Source organism: Mirounga leonina, unplaced genomic scaffold (genome assembly GCF_011800145.1).
Source record: "Mirounga leonina isolate KUSES-001 unplaced genomic scaffold, KU_Mleo_1.0 Mir_173, whole genome shotgun sequence".
Classification (NCBI taxonomy): Eukaryota; Metazoa; Chordata; class Mammalia; order Carnivora; family Phocidae; genus Mirounga; species Mirounga leonina.
Genome location: NW_023270447.1, coordinates 39,981,552 through 40,001,158, shown reverse-complemented (window position 1 = coordinate 40,001,158; position 19,607 = coordinate 39,981,552). Strand labels below are relative to the sequence as shown.

The 19,607-nt window shown below is 40.7% G+C and overlaps 2 protein-coding genes across 12 annotated transcripts in view; one reads left to right on the top strand and one right to left on the bottom strand.

Moving 5' to 3' along the window:
• DNAI4 (dynein axonemal intermediate chain 4) overlaps positions 1-11,186 on the bottom strand; it is a 90,527-nt gene extending 79,341 nt beyond the window's left edge. The window contains 2 exon segments of the mRNA XM_035018317.1: positions 10,941-11,048; positions 11,050-11,186. Of these exon segments, the coding sequence (XP_034874208.1) occupies positions 10,941-11,048; positions 11,050-11,108 (167 nt within the window). The 5' untranslated portion in view covers positions 11,109-11,186.
• Positions 11,187-11,281: 95 nt separating this feature from the next.
• The window catches only part of MIER1 (MIER1 transcriptional regulator), a 65,081-nt gene continuing 56,755 nt past the window's right edge, over positions 11,282-19,607 (top strand). The window contains exons 1-4 of one of the 11 annotated variants that reach the window (XM_035018324.1): positions 11,724-11,867; positions 12,482-12,582; positions 14,974-15,088; positions 15,288-15,364. In XM_035018324.1, the coding sequence (XP_034874215.1) occupies positions 15,294-15,364 (71 nt within the window). In that variant the 5' untranslated portion in view covers positions 11,724-11,867; positions 12,482-12,582; positions 14,974-15,088; positions 15,288-15,293. Of the gene's footprint in view, positions 11,374-11,609; positions 11,698-11,723; positions 11,868-11,928; positions 12,583-14,973; positions 15,089-15,287; positions 15,365-16,839; positions 17,031-19,607 lie in introns of those variants that run through there. The other 10 variants (XM_035018318.1, XM_035018320.1, XM_035018327.1 and 7 more) reach the window with 10 other exon arrangements.

Genomic DNA, 19,607 nt, shown 5'->3' with positions numbered 1-19,607 from the left:
CCCACAACAGTACCCAGTATACTGTGGTCACTAAAAAAGTATTGTTTAAATAAATGAATTTTATTCGTGTGGTATTTCCAATTTATATTCTTTTAAAGTATGTTACTCTCTCCTCCCTCCTTCAATGTCTAAATGACTTTATCTTCAACATCTCTAAGAAAATAAGATCAATCAGGTAAAAACTCCTTAAATTATTTCTCCGTTGTCATTATATTTTTCTTCTATATCCTACAAACTCATCTAAATTTATCGTTCTTTCTTCTTTCAATAAAAGAGTTGCCATTCCTATCTAAGGCTAATCTTTCTACCTGTGCTCTAAAACCTGTTGGTTGTACTTTCTCAGGACATCTGTCCATCAGTAATTCCCTATCTGCTACATATTATTTCCTATCTTTTCCCCTGGAGCATATAATTATGCTCCAGTCATCCCCTTAACTTAAAAATCCTTCCTTTATGCCTTCCTCTATGTGTTACTTTATCTACCCTTCCTTTCACAGCTCAACTCTTTAAATATTAGTCAATACTACTACTTCCTTATTCCTCTTATCTGACCCATAATTCACTACAATCTAGTTCTACCTCCTACCACATAGAGACTTTCATTAAAATCACCTAGTCCTTCAACTTGTCAAATCTAAGGGACTCTTTTCAGTACTTATCTTTGTAGCATCTGACAGTTGACCCCTCCCTCTTCTGTGACACCACCATCTCTTATTTTCAACCTCTTTGGGACCTCTAACCATCTGACCCTTCCATTTTCTATTAGTACCTTTTAGGTTTCTCTTCTTTCTCTATTTAATCCAGAATCCACAATTCATCAACTGAATCACTCTTTTACCATTACCTTCAACTTGTATTTTCTCTCTCCTTGACATTTTGCCCTCCTATTCTTAAAAAACTAGTCCTCCCATTCTATTTTTCCTTTATTAGTTTCCTCCTTTGAAGATTACACTTAGGCTCAAACCTCAGTTATTTGTTTGTTCTCTCTCTCTCTCTCCACACATACAACACACAGTATCCCTGAGTAAAGTAACAAAACCTATGGTTTCAATGACTACTTATATTTCACCTCCTTATGGCAGTCTGCCATCATCACCACCACCTCCTTTCTCCCATTCCCTGAAGATTTTATATCATAAATTACTCTCTCTCTCTCTCGAATACTACTTCTGGCATAATTCCTGAGTATTTCAATATCCATGAAGGTAATCCTTCTAATACTATGACTTCTTAGCAACTTGAACCTTTCTTACATACATAATCTTGTCCTCCTTGCTATGTCAGCTACTTATTCCCATGGTCATACATTTTACCTTGTCCTTAGCAAGGTCAACTGTCACTTCCTATTTTTCCAGCTTATATGCCTTCTTTTTTTTTATAATGAATTTTCTTGGGTAGCTTATGCTCTCTCTCATTTTATTTTTGAGAGAGAGACAGAGAACCCATGCAAGTGGGAGGTGGGGAGGGACGAAGGGGCAAAGGGAGAGGGAGAGAGAGAGAATCTTAAGCAGGCTCCACAATCAGTGCAAAGCCTGATGTGGGGCTCGGTCTCACAACCCTGAGATCAGGACCTGAGCTGAAATCAAGAGTTGGACGCTTAACTGACTGAGCCACCCAGGCGCCCCTACACCCTCTTAATACCTAATTTCAAACGGCTCTATTCAACTCCCTTCAACTCCGTTATCACCTTCAAACCCTTGATTCTATCATGTTTTACTGCTTCACCCACTCCTCTCATGCAATCTTTTCTCTCCTGAGCTTAAGGTTAATAAATATAATCCATAGTTGATTAGGCATATCTCAGAGATACTGCAAGTTCAGTTCAGGCTACCACAATAAAGCAAATATCACAATAAAGTGAGTAAAATGAATGTTTTGGTTTCCCAGTGCATATAAAATTGTGTTTACACTATACTGTACTCTATTAAATATGCAATAGCATTATGTCTAAAAATACAATGTACATACCCTAATTAAAAAACACTTTATTGCTAAAAAATGCTACCCATCATCTGAACTTTCAGTGAGTCATAATCACTGATCACAGTTCACTATAACAAATATAATAATAAAAACGTTTGAAATATTGCAAGAATTACCAAAATGTGACAGAGCCACAAAGTGAGCAAATGCTATTTGAAAAATGGTGCCGCTAGACTAGCTGGACACAGGGCTGCCACAAACCTTCAATTTGTAAAAAACACAGTATCAACAAAGTGCCATGAAGAGAAGTACAATAAAATGAGGTATGCCTGTATTATAATCCTTACTTACACTCTCATCATACTTTTTCTTTTTTAAATTCACTGTACTTGCTGGCAAAACCAAAACTTTGATCAATTCCAATTACTGCTTACTTTGAGCCTACACCTGTATACTAACCACATTTCTATCTTCTGTAAACTTGATGCTTTACCATTTGCCACACATGTTTAGGCCCAACATGTCTTGTTCTGGACAAACTGATATGCTCAAGTCATTGTGTCTTGGTTTCCTGCCTCCCTTGTCCCCCCCTCCCCTCCCAGGGGCACAATTTCCCAATGCAAACCAGTCTATCCCCAACTGCCTCCCTTGTCAGGCCCTCACACTCTGGCCCACTATATACCTTCCCTCATCACCCTATAACCAGGTACCAGACAGTTAAGGATGGCCCCTATGTTCCAGAACCCACTGAAATTATTCAAACTAGCCAATCTTAAGCCTGCTTGCCTCACCTGTACCTTCCCACCAAAACCATGAAAAAGAAAGGCCCACAGTTCCTCCCTTTCCCTCTGCCTGATGACTGACCCCAGTGCTTCCCTAAGTAGCCCCCTGTGGCATTGCCTACCCTCTCCTCTTGGTAACTATGAGTAATAGACTATTTTTTTCAATGTCAATCATCTCCTGATCTGTTGACCCTACTATACTTCAAATTTTCTATTAATATGCTATATTTTAATTCAACCTGTACAGCTAAGTGAAGCTGGAGAAAAAACATCCAACCATGATGCCAGGTCTCATTTTAAATTATGGATCATTAACTTAAAGTGTCTTTAATGCGCCAGCAATCATACTGTATTTTCTTGGTTCACTTTTTACTATACCTTCTAAGGTCACTATTTCATATTTCTCTCTTCTTGAATATCAACATCTACTCCCATCTTTATTTTCAGCTGATTAAATGAGAAAACTGAGCTAATCAAGTAACTTTCAAATATTCCTACTGTCACAACTATGCACCTGATTATATCTATACCTACATCCTCTATTTCTCTCTCATTACTCTGGATGAATTACTTATGATTCCAGCTTAGGTCAGTTCCTCTACTCATGTACTAGATTCAATTCCTTTCTGCCTATTCAAGGACACTGCTCTAGTAATTCTCTCATGCTTTTCTTGCTCTACTGCATTATTCCTTTTAGCAGGTAAACATGCTATTATTTCTCCTATCTTAAAGAATTTCTTTTGATTCTGTCTACCTCTCCAGCTACCATCCATTCATCTTTCCTTTAACTATAGCAACTACTTTGAAAGAACTGTCTGTACTTATTGTTTCTAATTTCCCTCTGTATATACTCTCTTGAACCTGATCCAGTCAAGTTTTAGCCCTTATCATTCCACCAAAAGAATTCTTACCAAGGTCCAGTTGCCTCTACAATATTAATTGCCAATGTTCTCATCTTACTTATCAGCAGAATTTATCCAGCTGCTCCTTCTTTTTTCTTTTTAACTTAGATTGTACGACACTTCCCTTATCTGGTTTTCTTCCTACTTTTTCTGCAATGTTCATCCTTGGACTTCTTCTTATATCTGTCTACACTCATAGCCTAGGTGAACTCATCCAATGCATGATTTAAATACCATCTATATGACTCCCAAATATATATCTCTACCTTTCCTCTGAACGCTAGACCCATATACCCACCTGCCTACTTGACATCTCTGACTCAAAATTAGCATGTCCAAAACTGAGCTCCTGACAATCTCACCCTTACCTTGTCCAGCAAACCTACTCTTCTAGCAGTCTTCCCCCATTTTTGTTAAAAGTAATGCTATTCTTTCAGTTGCTCAGGTGAGAAAACTTCAAAATATATCCTGAATCCAACCATTTTGTTATCAAACTTGTTGCCACCATCCTCGTACAAATAACTATCCTACCTCTCTTGGATTGCTGCAGCAGCCTTCTAACTCTTCTTGCTTAACTTCGATCCCCTGAAATCTATTCTCCACATGGCAGCCAAGAGTGATCCTCTAAAACACAAGTTAGATCATATCACTACTCTGCTTAAAATCCTCCATTTGTTTACCATCTCATTCATAGTAAAAGTCTAAGTCTTTACTATGACCTAAAAAGTTCTACATGCATTGTTAGATCTCTGACTTCATGTTCAATACTCTTTCCCTTGTATACTTTGCTCTTGTCTCATTGGCATCCTTGATATTGCCAGGTGTATTTTCCTATTGTAGCCTTTGCCCTTGCTGTCCCCTTTGCCTGAAATGCTCTTCCCAATAAATGTACATGTTTAGCATCCTTTCTTCAGGTCTTTACATAAAACCACCTTCTTAGTGTAACCTTCCCTGACTCCCCTATCTAAAAATGTCAAACACTCCTCTCAAATATTTCATAAGCCCTTGCTTTATTTTTCTCGTTAGGACTTACTAACAAACATAATGCATCTTTTACTTAAATATCTTATGAATTAGTTGTCTCTCCCCCACTTAGAATTTAAGTTTCATGAGGGTAAGGATTTGGGGCTGTTTTGTTCCCTGCTGTATCCCTAATGCCTACAGTAGTACTAAACACACAGTAGCTGCTTAATGAATATTTGTTGAATAAATAATCCCTAAATCATTATATCTAACTCAAAACATGCAATCTTCATATTCAGGTGTTTACCAGCCTACTGGGTGGCTCCAGCTAAATGTCTATAAGACATCTCAAACTGAATAGATACATAATGAAATATCACATTTACTCATAAACCAGTTCTTCCTTATTTACTCTCTATAGGACCCAATTAGAAATAAATTAGTGAATGATGTTACATTTATCGATTAGGTAGTTACTGGGATCTCATGAGAGAGCATTATCAGTGAACTCTCCCACATCTTCGCACTGTAAGTTTTATGGGAAGGAACCATGTTTATCATGTTCACAGTTACAGCTCTAGCTCTTAGCACTCTGTCTGACAGAGTAGGAAATCCGAAAATACAGACCATTTTTTGAAAGAAATTGAAAGACATGCCTGTAGCCAATTATGTGAGAAATTTATGGTACATCTCTAACTGTATTAGAAAATATATGTTTTCAAAAGAGGAAAATTAGAGAAGGTTTGAGATTTCAGGAGGTAACCACTTTGAAAACCACTACACCTGAAAACAGAGTCATCATACAAGTGGTCATGTAGAGGTGTATGTACATTACTGAGTTTTCCAAAGCAGGGACCTAATTTGTTTTGACTCCTGTATCTTCATTATCTAGGGCAATAACTGAAAAATATAAGGCATTCAATTGGTATCTATAGAAAGAACTCCTGATAATCACTTCCATGAAAATAGGGGCAAATGACATTAAAAACATGCTATATGTACAGAAATCTCACTATGAATAAATCACAAGAGGAAAAGTAGGTGTGGCTTGTGAAAGTTTCTGTATTAGTCCCTTATTTTAGTGGAAAGATGGTAATTCCAATGTAAACCAAATAAATTTCTTCCATTCATTCGAGTTATTTATAAAACACTTCCTGTACATAAGGCCCTATGCTATACACTGGCAGGGATACAATATGAATCAGATATGAGCCCTAAGGAGCTTATAGTCTGATAAAAGAGCTAAAACATTTACATGATTATAATGGAAGTACAAAATTTTATTTGCTGCAAAAGAGTAAAGTGACCTGAACTATGCTTCAGAAAAATTTAGCTGTATGCAGAAACCTACTAAAAGTAAGACCATTAGTTAGATGCTATGGGAATAGTCCCAGATGAGAAGTAATCAAGGCTTAACATGGCATGACAGATGTAGAAATAAAACAAATACAAAATACACCTGTGTTCAGCATGTCTATTTATTTTTTGCATTTTGATGCTTTGACATCAAAGAACTTGCTGACCCTGGAGGGACTGCCCCTCCCAAGGCTAATCTATTCCTGAACATAGTAAGGGACTCACCTGCCAGCACCCTTTCGTATGCAAACCAACCAATCCAGAGCCTAAACCCTTAACCAACTCCTTTTATTGGGCTCTCTCAGAGATCTCACTTTCTGGGCCACTATCCATCTGCCCTAATCACCCTTGGAACAGGAACCAGACAACTAGAGATAGTCCCTACGACCAGAGCCTTTTGAAATTATCCAAATGAGCCAATTCTAAACCTGCTTATTCTGCTTTGTCTGTTCCTCCCATGGAAACCACAATAAAGGTGCTTGCCCATATTTTCCTCCAGCTTGTTCTACCTCCTGACTGGCCCTTCTGCTTTCCCAGTTGGCCTCCTGTGTAGTGTGGCATGCCATGCCTCCTGTTCCTATGGATCCATGAGTATTTAAAAAAGCTTCTCCCCTCATAACAGTCATTTCCATGTCTATAAAACATATCTCAAGTACCCTTAAAAGATAGCAGACACAGAACTGATAGGACTTACATAACAATGCCACTTAAACTTTAAATTTCAAAGAACTTCCACCTATATTTTCTAATTCAATTCTTAAAATAACTTGTAAGATACTTAATAGTCATATTTTACAAGTAAGAAAGCTTAAACTCAAAAGTCAATTTAAATGCTCAAACTCGTCCAATTCACAGGCTATTAATCTGTTTGTACATTAAAGTTAATAATAGTATGTATCTTGTAGAGTTAAGGTGATGATTAAATTAGTCCTTACTTCTAAGTAAAGTTAGAAGTAAGAAGTTAAACTGTAGACACGTCATGTTAGGTATCAGTGGTATCTTGGTGGAGCTGTCTGGTGGCAGTTGAAAATGCAAGAGTAAAGTAAATTTCAAGGAACAGAAGTAAGAGCTAGAGATTCAGATTTGAGAATTTTTGCATGGAGATGATAATAAATGAACAGAGTCCCCAAATAAAAACCTAAAGGCACAAAGAGAAGGTAACAGAGCTAAAGGAAGAACCTGGAGATGGTAAAAGAAATCAGAAAATAGGCATTGACTTTTGACTTGTGACTTTTGAAACCTTTTGGTCACTCATTATTGACCTTTGAATAGTTTCTGTACAGAAATAGAGACAACAGACTGCAAGGGTTAAAGAGTGAACACAGACGTTTCTGGTCCAACATGTAAAGACCACAAAAGTCACTAATGTTATTTTTATCACAAGAAAAAGGCTTAGCAAACTGAAAATCAACACGTCTTTTTAGATCCATCAGATCAGTTTATAGACAAACCACTGGCCAGAAAGCTGGACAAGCAGGAGAAAACAGGCAAGCTGGAGAAATCACAACTTACTGGGTACATACACTCCAACTGGGGCCAGGGAATGGTAGGAAACCTTAAAGGGTAATTGACTAATTGCAGGAGACTGAGTGTAAACTAATTTGAAAGATAAAAACTCCCAGGGCCCAGGGCGCCTGGGTGGCTCAGTCGTTAAGCGTCTGCGTTCGGCTCAGGTCATGATCCCAGGACCCTGGGATCGAGCCCTATATTGGGCTCCCTGCTCAGTGGGAAGCCTGCTTCTCCCTCTCCCACCCCCCCTGCTTGTGTTCCTGCTCTCGCTCTGTCTCTCTCTGTCAAATAAATAAATAAAATCTTTAAAAACAAAAACCAAAAAACTCCCAGGCCCCAGCCTCATAGAGGCCTACTATGACACCCATCAGGCTCTCGGGAAGAAGATCAAAGAAAAACGCCCTCATAATTCCAGCAGGGGGATAGGGCATGACCATTCTAAAATATACCCAGAATGTTCAGCTTTTCTTAACAAAGGTCTACCCTCAAGGAAAATTATTTTAGCAGAGCCTCATCAACATGTGGGAAGGGAAATACCCAACTCCAAGTCCCTCTAGACCTCTTGTTTCACCCAAGGAAAAAAATCTGAGAAACACTTATGAAGGTCACAGCCCAGGGTCAAAGCTCCACTAAAAGACTAAGACCTAATTACAGGATTATGGAACACTTCTCCTACCAACATCTTACCACCACACCACCAGGTCTCCAGTAAAATAACAGGGGATTGAAATGGGAAGAACTACAAAGCTCAGACTCCATGACGGAGTCTCTAGGGGAACCTAAAAAAAGAGACAAAAACAAGGACACTAGAGGAAATTGAAGCCTCATAAACCTACTGCTACAGCAAACACAGCCTAATTCCTAGCCAGATAAACACAAAACCTCACACTAAGGGCTTATTTACCTCAATTCATATTACCTGATGCAACATGTTCAGCTTTCAACAGAAAATTACAAAGCATATCAACGGGCAAAAAACAAGTCTGAAGAAACAAAGCAAGCATTAGAGCAGACTAAGATATGGCAGAAATTTTGAAATTGTCAAGATTGGGAAATAAAATAATTATGAGTAAGGTAAGTATGGTAAGGACTCTAATGGAAAAAAGTGGATAGATAACATGAAAACTCTAAGGAAGAATCAAAAGGAAATGAATGAACATGTAAAAAGTAGAATAGAGGAACTGGGCAGAGAAGTGGGATCAATGCATTGCAGAAAAGAGTGGTGGTTTTTACCACAATGGGAGATTGTTAAGCTAGTGGGAAAGAGCTAATACAGGAAAAATTAGAGAAAGTGGAAAATTGATAAACACATGTTTTATGGGATCCTTTCTGAGATCAGCATTAAGTCTTAAAAGGAGGAAGATGAGAAATAACATATTAGGTCAAATCAATGGTTGTAAACGTTGAAGTCTGTGAAATTTTGCTTTAACTGGATAACATGGCTATCTCAAAATGTGAAGGTTATACTACTTCCCATCTCCCACCTGATTCTTTCCTCAAGAGGTAATCTCTTAGGAATTTGTCATTATTTAAGAAATTCCCAAGAGAATTCAGGAATTCAACTTAATTTTACTTTGAGATTTCCATACCTACAAGTAAAAACAAAAACCAGACAGGATGCACAGTAACCAATATCACTGAAGTACATTATTCATTCGTTCAGTCAGCAAATATTGAGTGCCTTCTTCATTCAAGGCAATAAGAGTGAACAAAACAAAAATGTCTGCCCCATGGAATACCATAGTTTGGGTGAAGATGCACTGATGAACATGTATATTATACATCGGGTAGGGATAAGTTTTATGGATAAGCTGAAACCAAGGTTGAGGAACTGGAAGTGCTGGGAATTAGAAGTATTATTTTATGAGGGGTGGTTAGAGAAGGACTTTTTGATAAGATGACATCTAAAGGAAATAAGTGAGTCATGACACTATCTGGGGGTGCCATATTCCAAAGAACAGCAAATACAAACAAAAAACAAAAACAAAAAAACCCCCAAAAACCCTGCAAATGCATCAGCCTTAGAGTGGGAAAATAATGTGCCTGATGTTGTTGTGGAACAATGAGCCAAAGGGAAGAGTCCAAGGTGAGATCCTATGGGACTCTGTAATGATGTGAAATTTTAGTCTGAGTGAAATGGGAAAAACTGGAGGGTTTTGAGAAGAGCACAGTGACTACCATGTGTAGGGTGTTAGTAAGGCCATCTAGGTGGTTACTGTAATGTTACAGGGACTTCTATTAGAGCGGTAGTTTCGATTTATTTTGCAGGTAGAAATGACAGAATCTGCTGATGGAGTGGGGCATTAGAGAAGTCAAGGGAAACAACAAGGTTTTTTTTACTGGGTAACTGGAAGAGCAGAAATTGTCATTTACTGAAATGGCAAAGACTGCAGAGTAGGTAAGAGGGAGAAATTAGTTTAGTTTTGCATATGAATTTTGAGATGTCTATTAACTTCTAAGTGCAGATGTTGATTTTATTAAAGTCTGGTTTTTGGAAGAGGTGCTGGCTAGAGATATAAACTTGTGAATCATAAGCATATAGGTGATTTTTAAAGGCATAAGACAATAGTGAAGAAAAGGCGTTTAAAGACTGACCCCAGCAACACTCCAATATTTAGATATGGGAAAGAAGAAAAAGTACCAGCAAAGTATTTTGAAAAGAAGTAGCCATAAAACAAGGAGAGAACTAGGGAGGAGTGGTGTCCCAGAAACCAAATGAAGTGATTCAAAATTCGAGAAGTAGAAGGGTTAAGAAGAAACTGAGAAATGGCCATTGCATTTCAATGGACGCCTATTGCTGACCTTCACAAAAACTATTTTGGTGGAGTGGTAGAATGGAAAAAAGACGCTGAGAACCATATTCAAGAAAGAATGTATGGTTCTCTCCCAAGAACTTTCAACAAGTTCTGTTAAAGAAAGATTAGCTCAGCTGGAGATTGGAGGAAAGATGTTGAAGGTCTGAGAAGAGAGAACAAAAGTGGTCTGGAAGTGTGGGAGAGTGGATTAATGAGGAATCTTTAGTGCAGTTGCTGGGCATTACTAAGGGACCATTTGTTATAAGCAAAACAAGTCCACAGAGCTGTGTGCTCTTCTCCAGCCTCTCGTTCAAGTGTTGCAGAAACGGCAGAACGTCGCGAGCAGTAATGGGTTTTAAGGCACGATGGCATGAGGAGGCAGAATAAACTTCGATTACGGAGCATAGTCAAATTCAGTCTGGTGGCTCACTGAACCTGAGGATTGAAAGGGGCAACAAGCATGACGCGGCTGACCGGAAAAACAACTCCAGGGTGTTAAGGAGGAAGAGCGGCTCTAAACAAAGCCGATCTTTTCCCGTAGAGCAAACACAGCAGTTTGGGGGCTGAAAAAGTCTGTACTAGGCCAAGTTAGGGGACACTGACGCATGAGAGCTTCGAGGGCTGGCTGAACCCAGACGCAGAGACAGGATCTAAAAGGGCTTCCTCCGGGACCCAGGAGGATGGACTAAGGTTTTAGCGCCGGAACTTACAACCAGAGGTTCTGCTGCTTGCGGCTGTTTACTGGCGAGATGGGCATGGTGGCGACAGGCTGTGGAGTGGTCGGCCACCCCTTCCCTAGCTGCTTCTGGCGTGCCTGTACCCCAACCCCCGGCGTTAGCGGCTCCGGCTGAGGCTCGGGAATGTTTGCCGGGCGTCATGGAGACGGAGGAGCCCGGGCTCAACAAGCGGCCGCGCGGTTGGCTGGCGGCTGGAGACCGAGGAGGAGGGCGGAGGCGGAGGGGAGGGCAGAGGGTTGGTGGAGCAAAAGGAAGCTCCGGACGACGACTAAAAAAAGGAGGCGGGCGGCCAGGGCCCCAGGCCCCTCCCAGGTTCTGAGTCTCCCCGGCTGCAGGCGGATGGATGGGGCTTCTTCAGGCGGTGGCGGCAGCAGTGAAGGTGGCGGCGGCAGCAGCGGCAGCGGCTGTAAGTGCAGCCTCCATAAACCATCTCTCCTCTCCTAGTCCTGATTGGGATGAAGGGCTCCTAAAGTGTCCTCGGTCCCCTTTCTCTCTTTCCCCTCCCCCACGGTAGAGCACCGCCCGGAAGACCCTTAACTTCCGGGGAGGGGCTGCAAGAGAACGCGCCCGGCCCGCTTCCCCCTCCCGGAGAGTGCCGGCCACCCCCCCCCAAGGCGCATGCGCAGCTGTCCTCCACCGCGCACCCCCTCCGAGCCCGGCCTTTTGCTTTGGCTGTGGCGGCGGCGCCGCTCTTCCCTGGCGTCGCGGCGCGCCGGGAATCCGCTGCGGTGTGAGTTCGTCTCGCCCGGTTCGCTTCCGCACCTTTCTCCTTTCGGCCCCCGAATCCGGTCGGGGTGGGGCTAAGCTGACCATCCCCCTGTGGCTCCGCCTCTTTTTCCCTCTAGATCCGGGTTCGGTCCCAGCCCTCGGGAGGCTCCTGCTCGCACCGCAGTCCCCGTGGTGAGCGGGGTCCTGGGCGAGCCGGCCCTTTTCGGAGGGAGTGAGGGAGGGAAGAGAGACTGGAAGAGGGCATTAATATGAAGGAATGAGGTCCTCCCGGTCCGTGGGAAGATCCCTGGGGACAGATGCCTCCCCCTCCTTGAAATGGCCTTGTTCTTGCAGCTTTTCGTGGAAAGATCTCTGGCTTGGAGCCCATCTCTGGTCCCTGTTTGCTATGTGACCTTGGGCGAGTCACTACCCTTCTCCGGGCCCCTGTTAGTCCTAAAGCTTCCTCCAACGCTATAACTCTTAATTTTGCAGAAAAGCTTATGCAGTTACAAGACTGGCCCGTCTACTGAGGCCGCTTAGCCCAGATGACGTGGAGTTGACTCTTCAATCATGGATGGAATGAGGCGACCTATGTATTGGGTCGTTTTTATTACTTTACCATTGGTTTCAAATTGCATGTCTCAAGGCTCATTAATGTTTTCATAAAATTGTCATGGGATCCTTGTCCTAATTTCTGGCCATCTTTTTTAAAATTAGAGACAGGCTGAGAATTAGAGACATGGTGAGCTTGTGGTATCATCATCTCTGGTCTCGTAACTACTGAGGCTTTCTTTCCTTTGATCCAGATGGTGTGGTGGCTCGATTCTCCCAGTGCCTGGCTGAGTTTCGGACGTGGTTAAGAACCAACTGGTTGAGGTTCAATGCAGACAAGACGGATGTGATGCTGGTAGGCAAGGGCACACTTGGAGATTAAGGGAGGGAAAAGCCAAACTCCCTCAAGTAATATAAATATTACATTACTCTTTCTGTATATTCCAGTGTTTGAGAACTGATGATGGGCCAATAATGTCCAGAGTTTGGGTGAGATAAAAATAACCTGTCAACAGTATTAGGACTATAAAAATAACAGTTTGTTATAATCTGATAAAACGGGGCCACTCGATAAAACTCTTTATGTAAAAATTATGAAAAAAACCAAACTGTTTTTTGAAGAACCAAAAGGCTGTGTAAGTGTTTTGGGGTGGCATTAATAATAAAAACCAAACTAACAAAAAGATGATGCTGATTCTTGCATAGATGTGGGGCTTCTGAATGTGATGCATTACTGCTTTGTAACCTGCATTCTGCCTACTAAAGTAAAGGTAAACTCTCAGTTTATCAAAAACATCCTTTTTAAGTTTTTTGGTATTTAGGTATTTTCAACCAAATTAGTAGATATTCATCAATTTTTACCTGCACATCATGTGTAGGTTGACACTTCCAAATAAAAATTTTAGTAAATAGTTTACCAAATAATCTCAAAAGGGACTCATGGACTCTGAAAATAGCTAGGTAGAGAATTTGTTTTTAGGGTTTCGAATGTGCTGCATTAATCTGTTTCATTCAAACAGCCCTAGAGTCTAAATTGTTAAAATATTTTCTTGGAGCATTTTGAGAGGTTCCTGAACTGCATAACATTTTGTTTATGTAGTATAGGTATATAGTACTTACATTTGAGTCAGGTATTGGTACTGAATAAAAGGTTATATTTCTTAGGTATATAAATTACCAAAGACTTTTATTTATTGGTTAGTTTAAGGTACTGGTTGAAGTAAAATTGTGACCTTAAAATGTTTTTCTTAAAAGCAAAATAACGGAGGGGTGTGTGTGTGTGTGTGTGTGTATGTTTATTATAGCCTCTATAAAAATGTTTAATAACTTTTTAATGGAGTATTTAGTAAATTGCTTAAAAATAATTTCCCAATATAACAGCAGTTTTGAGAAGCTTAAATGTGGTGTAAGTTAATGTTAGTTTGCCTGAAAATAAGGAAGCATTTAGGTGGGGAATGGGAGCTCAAGAGGCATTTATTCAGACTTTGTATAGTGATTTTTTTGTTTTGGGACATTAGCCACAAACCTCACATAAAATTAAAATTACACTTTTTAGTTTAACTTTAAATATTTTACTATACAATTCTAACAATACCATTTTGGAGATCACATTAATAAATACCATAAACTAATGATTTTAAACAGCTTATAGGTATTGGTGAATTTTCTCATACCTTTAACTCTGTCATGTCTTGTTTTTAGGTCTTCTAGTATCAGTAGGCATTAAAGATTTATATTTTGTTAACCCAAGTATAAATAACGATTGTTTGCACTTAAATACAAAGAAAACATCTGTTGAATTAATCCAAAGTGCTGAAAAACTCAGGGAAATGGAAGGAGATAGATTCCGGTTTAATAAAAAGGAGAATGTTCCAAACATACAGCTTTTTCTGAAAAGAGCAGCCTCTTCATCAGACAGTAAGTCATTGGAGGTGTTTTAGGATAGGCGGAAAAGCCTGGTAGTGGGGACACATAATAAGGGATTCCTACCTAGACAGGGTAGAAATTGACTAAAAGACCTCTAAGGTCCCATCTAACACTAAGATTCTGTGGCTAATGAATAGTTAATTTTTTACATATTTGATACTGAACAGGTAAGCAAGAGTTTCTGAGAAAGACTGCTTTCCTTAAGGTGGCTTCTAAAATTTTGAAAGACAAGTATATCATGAGAATAAAATGGGAATAAAACCATACTGAATTCATTAGTAATGTGTTACTAATGACTTACAATATTGGAGCTATTTCTCTTTATTTTCAGAATATCTGAACTTAAAAAAAAGCACTGAGCCCACATTTATTAAAAAAGGGAGGAAAAAATGTAGAGGGAATTTTTCCCCCAAATGATATTGCCACTTAAAATTAGTAAAAATGATACACAATATTAATAAACTTAAAAGTCATTTATCAATAAGAGGAAGACACATTCAAGTATGTCCCAGATTTGATTTTCCTGACAATTTCAGAATTCATTCAGTAGCTTAAGGGACCACGATCCCCAGCTTTTTAATCACAATTGGGATTTTTTGTTGAGGTTTAACTGAAGAATCAAAGAGTAAATGGGTTTAAGCAAGCAAGTTATTCCTGTACCTTGCATTTTCACAACGCTTTTTAATTTTCTTTTTGTGAACTAGCTAAACTTCATGTATTAGCTTTGGTAGTTAAATGGAAAATCCTCCTTTATCCCCACGGTATTATGAAGCCTGAGTTTCTACCTCTAGGCCCCTTATTCTGTCTTTACCCACCCCAGGTCTATGCACATCAATTGTTCTTTGCCTTCAGCTGTTTTCCATCAAGCACCTCAAAGTCAAAACTAAACACAAGCTGACTTCTCAGAAAATGATTTTTGAGTCCAAAGGACTAAGGTAATTCAATAGGGTAACTCTGTGTACCTATACTAAAATACTTATTCCCCCAAGAAATCCTGAAAAACACTTTTATAGTATAAGTATTCTAAAAAAATAAAATGAAAATACTGTACAGTACAGTTAATGGTAAAAATTGTTTGTAGATTTGGGAACCTTAAAGTTTTCCTTTCTCTTCTTTCCCTTGCTTTTCTTTCAGTAGAAAATGTGCATCAGATGTTTATGTTTAATTGGTTTACAGACTGTCTGTGGACTCTTTTCCTGTCAAATTACCAGGTAATGTCCTTTCACTTAGCAGCTACTTCATATACCTATAAATGCACAAATTATTCATGCACAAATTATTATTGGACATAAGAATTTCAAACTAATGTTGAATCTTTGGAAAAAGGAAACTGCTTAATAGAGTCTAGAATTTTAAGGGAATACAAATAATTTAAGAAAGCAGCCCATATTGCATTGTAAGTTAAGTATTAAAGAAAAATTGTATATGTGCACATTTACGCAGTATTTTGTAGTGCCGGCATTACATTATTTGGAAGGAATTACTTTTTATATTTGACTGGTTGATTTGGGTAATCAGTTTTGAAATTGCATTAAGAACCCGTGAACATTTGGGGGGAAAACGGTCTTTTTGAAATTAAGATTTTTAAACTGGTTTAGTAAAGTATGTTACTGCATGTTTCAATATCACCTTTGCAATAGCCAGTATCTGCCTTAGTAATGGAAGGGAAACATGTTTGTTATTTTGCAGTCATTAGCATTGGCATCAAGGCCAATTGGTAGTTCTAGGCCAATATTTTAAAATAAACTTTCAAATTGCTGGCATTTCAGGCATTGCAGATAAGTAGGTTTTCCCTCCATGGAGTCAATTCAGAGATTCATCAAAGAGCGGCTTTTTAGTATTTCGCATTTTGGAATTTTCTCTAGTTGTGCAAAATTCAAACGTTGCACAATTATGTTGCTCCTGGCATCTCAGGAAGTGTGTGGGGGAAAAGCAAATGAGATGTGAGGATGGCAGACTACCTATCCACAGTCCCTTTTCTTTTCTTTTTTTTTTTTTTTTAAAGATTTTATTTGACAGAGAGGGAGAGACAGCGAGAGAGGGAACACAAGCAGGGGGAGTGGGAGAGTGAGAAGCAGGCTTCCTGCAGAGTAGGGAGCCTGATGTGGGGCTCGATCCTGGGATCCTGGGATCATGACCCGAGCTGAAGGCAGACGCTTAACGACTGAGCCACCCAAGTGCCTCCACAGTCCCTTTTCTTAATCTCTGCTCTGACCTCTCAAGATTTGGGGATGTGGGATTTTACGTTTCCTGTCAGGAATCAACAGAGAGAGAGAGAAATACTTGTCAAGAGACAGCCAGTTTCAAAGCGCGCCACTTTGCGCTGTTGCCGTTGTTGCATCACAGCAACATCCGTTTTCCAGCAAATGCACTTCAAAAAAGGCCTACATGTAAAATATAACGTATCTTTTCCCCTGCGATATGAATGCTGGACGCGGCTTTTTTGGCACTTTTCCTTGACCTCTCTGGTCCCCTTCGGGCCCTCTCCAGCTGGAGTAGCTGATCCGCTAGCGCAGGGGAGGCGCCCCGCGCGGAGATGCCCACCTCCCCCCCAACACCCACCTTGACTCCGCCCCCTCCGCGCTCCTCCCGGGGAAGGCTGCCGCGGGGTCGCGCGCGCGCGCGCCCCTCCTCCCGCGCGCGCGCGCCGGCCTTTTCCTTCCAGTCCTCAGCCGGGGCGCCGCGAGGGGGCGGAGTGGGGTGTGGTGGGCGCGCTCGGGCGGCTCCTGCGCGTTCCCGCCGAGGCAGCGGCGGCGGGAGCGGCAGAGACGGCGGCGGCTGGAGTCCCGTTGCCGAGTCTCACATCCGGGTTCTGGCCGTGACCCAGCTGCGGCCGCCGCGGAGATGTGACCCGTCAGTACGGCAAATATGGCGGAGGTAAGGGAGCGAGCTCCCCCTCCCCGTCCCAGAGCCGGGCGCCCCCGGGCCCTGGCCGCGGAGGAGTGGAGTGGGCCTGGCTAGGAGAGGCCCAGCCCTGCTGGCGCCACTGCCCACCTGTTGTCCGGAACAGGCCGCGCTCTGGGCGGGAGCTTTCCCTGGAACTTAGTTGGGATGGGTCCGGGGATAGGAGGAAGCGGAGGCGTAGTAGGACTTCGGGGGCAGTTTGAAGGGTCGAGTACTGCGTAGTAGTGCGTGCGGCGAGGGGTGAAGGGGAGTGGGCGCCCGCGGGGCCGGGGCGTCGGTGGCGCAACTTCGCCGGCCGGTGCTAGGGGCCGAGAGAGGAGCTGCTGCTTCCTCTTCTTGCGAAGTTTCTTCCCTCCCTCACCGAGATGCTGTTGCGCCCTTCCGCGTCACCCCCACCCGTTTGCTCCTGACATCCAGTCTACGTTAATGGGGAAAACGTGAGGCAGAATGGCCTTTAACTCTCGTTTTCCTGATGGTGCTAAGATGAGCGTGGAGAAATAAACCTGGCCTTTCGCAGGCCGGCCGTTTAGGTTGGGGGACTCTCTCTGTAGCTCCGGAGCAGTTCCATTCCTCCTCAGGGCAGAACCTGTTTTTCTCTCCACATTTCAGAAGAGTTGCTTTCTACCTTGCCCTCTCTCCACTTTCCAGGCATTCCCTCCACCCCTTTCATGTTAAGGCTATCTATTACTGTCTTTCTCTTCTCATTTTTTTTTTTTTCCCCTTGTGGGGAAAAAAACGAGTTCCACCCAGTAAACGATTAACCAAAGCCCCCTTTCCTCGGTGGTAATTGTTTTATATTTTTGGGCTTCAAATCGTGGCGAACTACCACTCTTAATGATTGTTTCGAACTTAGTGTTGTGCCACTGGAGATTTAAATTTTTGTTTCTGATTTAAACCTTTACACATTCGATTTTTTTAATACTTTTTTCCCCCTTACCCTCGGAAGAATTCCGTTATTCTTCACCCCCTAGAGTTGAAGAAGTGATAGTATTTGGGGTTTTAAGTCTACTTTGAGTCAAAGCCTCACTAAATGATTGTTAAGGCATTTCCTTGTATGAATTACCATTTTCATGGTCTCGGAGACACCCCAAAACAGATTCAGGAATAGTTTTTTGTTTTTTTTTTAACCATCCAGCCCCCAATTTTTGTGTTCATTATTTGCTAAATGAAGTCAGTGGTGAATTATTTGGTAATACCATATTATCTCCTTTTTAAACCTTGGGATACGGAAACGTGTAGATTATGGAAAAATATTAATTTCGACGCTTTTTATGTACCGGTTGAGTGGAGGAACTTAAAAGTTAGCTTTTTGTGCAGTTGCTTTTAGGGTGCTCCTTCTGCTTTCCTTACGGAAACTGACTGTATTAATGTAGTGGAGTATTTGCTATTAAAGGATATTTCACTATAGCAGGACTCTTCGCTGCCAGTAATCTTTTTAAAACATTTACTAATTTTGATGTAAAACTAAATTTAGATCTTAGGTTTCTTTCCATTTCTTTTGTTCTTTGTGGTTAAAGAATTGTATTTCAAGGCACATAAGTTGGAGAAAACACAGTACTTTGTATTTCACTTAAATGTGACTGGATTCATTCCACTGGGCTGAAACAATTTTAGTCCTGGTAAGATTTTAAGTGTTTCTTTTTTTCATATGTAAGAGGGGGAAGGGGTCGTATGTGGCTGAATTTACCTACCTTTTGTCAAATAGTTTTCAGTGGATTCCCCTTTCAGTGAATGCCTATTAGATAAGCAGCAGTGACGGTTTCTTCCCTGGTGGTGTTGCTCACAATGGTTTGAGCTTTAAGTTCTGTAGTCGTATTTTAAGACAAGCTATTACAGAAGGAAAATAACTTAGAGTTTGCAAATACAGTAAAATTTAAGTTTAAGAAACTTCACCCATAAATTTTAACTGCTGGCATACTGAAAACTTAGTATGTAAGTAGAAGTATATTAGTATTTTTTTCTTGTTTTAGAAGCTAAAGATGATTGCATTAATGTAAGAGAGGAAAAGCAATATTTTGAGTCACTAATCATTTCCTAATATTTTCAAGGGTTTGTTTTGGTTTCCTTAAAAATTGGATCACTTGGAGAATGGAATGCTCATGTTAAGTAGGAACACATGGATGGTTCAATTTCAAGAAGAGAAAACCTGAACTTTGTTTTCAGTGCATTTATTTAGTGACCTGAAATCTTTAAAAAAAATTTGTCTTTTATAACTTCAGTTGCTTGTAGATGGTTTTATTTTTAGTGAATTTGGAGGAAGAACGGGGAATCCTTCTTCATTCATCTGTGTCCTGCAAAAAATCTAAAGCAAGTGAAAAAATGAAAAGTAAAATTTGTATTTTTCTGATCTCAATATTTTAGTAATCAGGATGATTTTAGAGACTAATCATTTTTGAAAATTAGGTGGAGAAATGCTTGGTGTATAGAGGGCTTTTATTTGCCATTGTGTGAGCTCTCAGGAGATTTGTTCATGATGCCAATATAAAGTGTGTGGTAAAATAAATGTGCTGTTGTACTTTTGGTTAAGTAGACTTGAGCATTGAAGCTAAC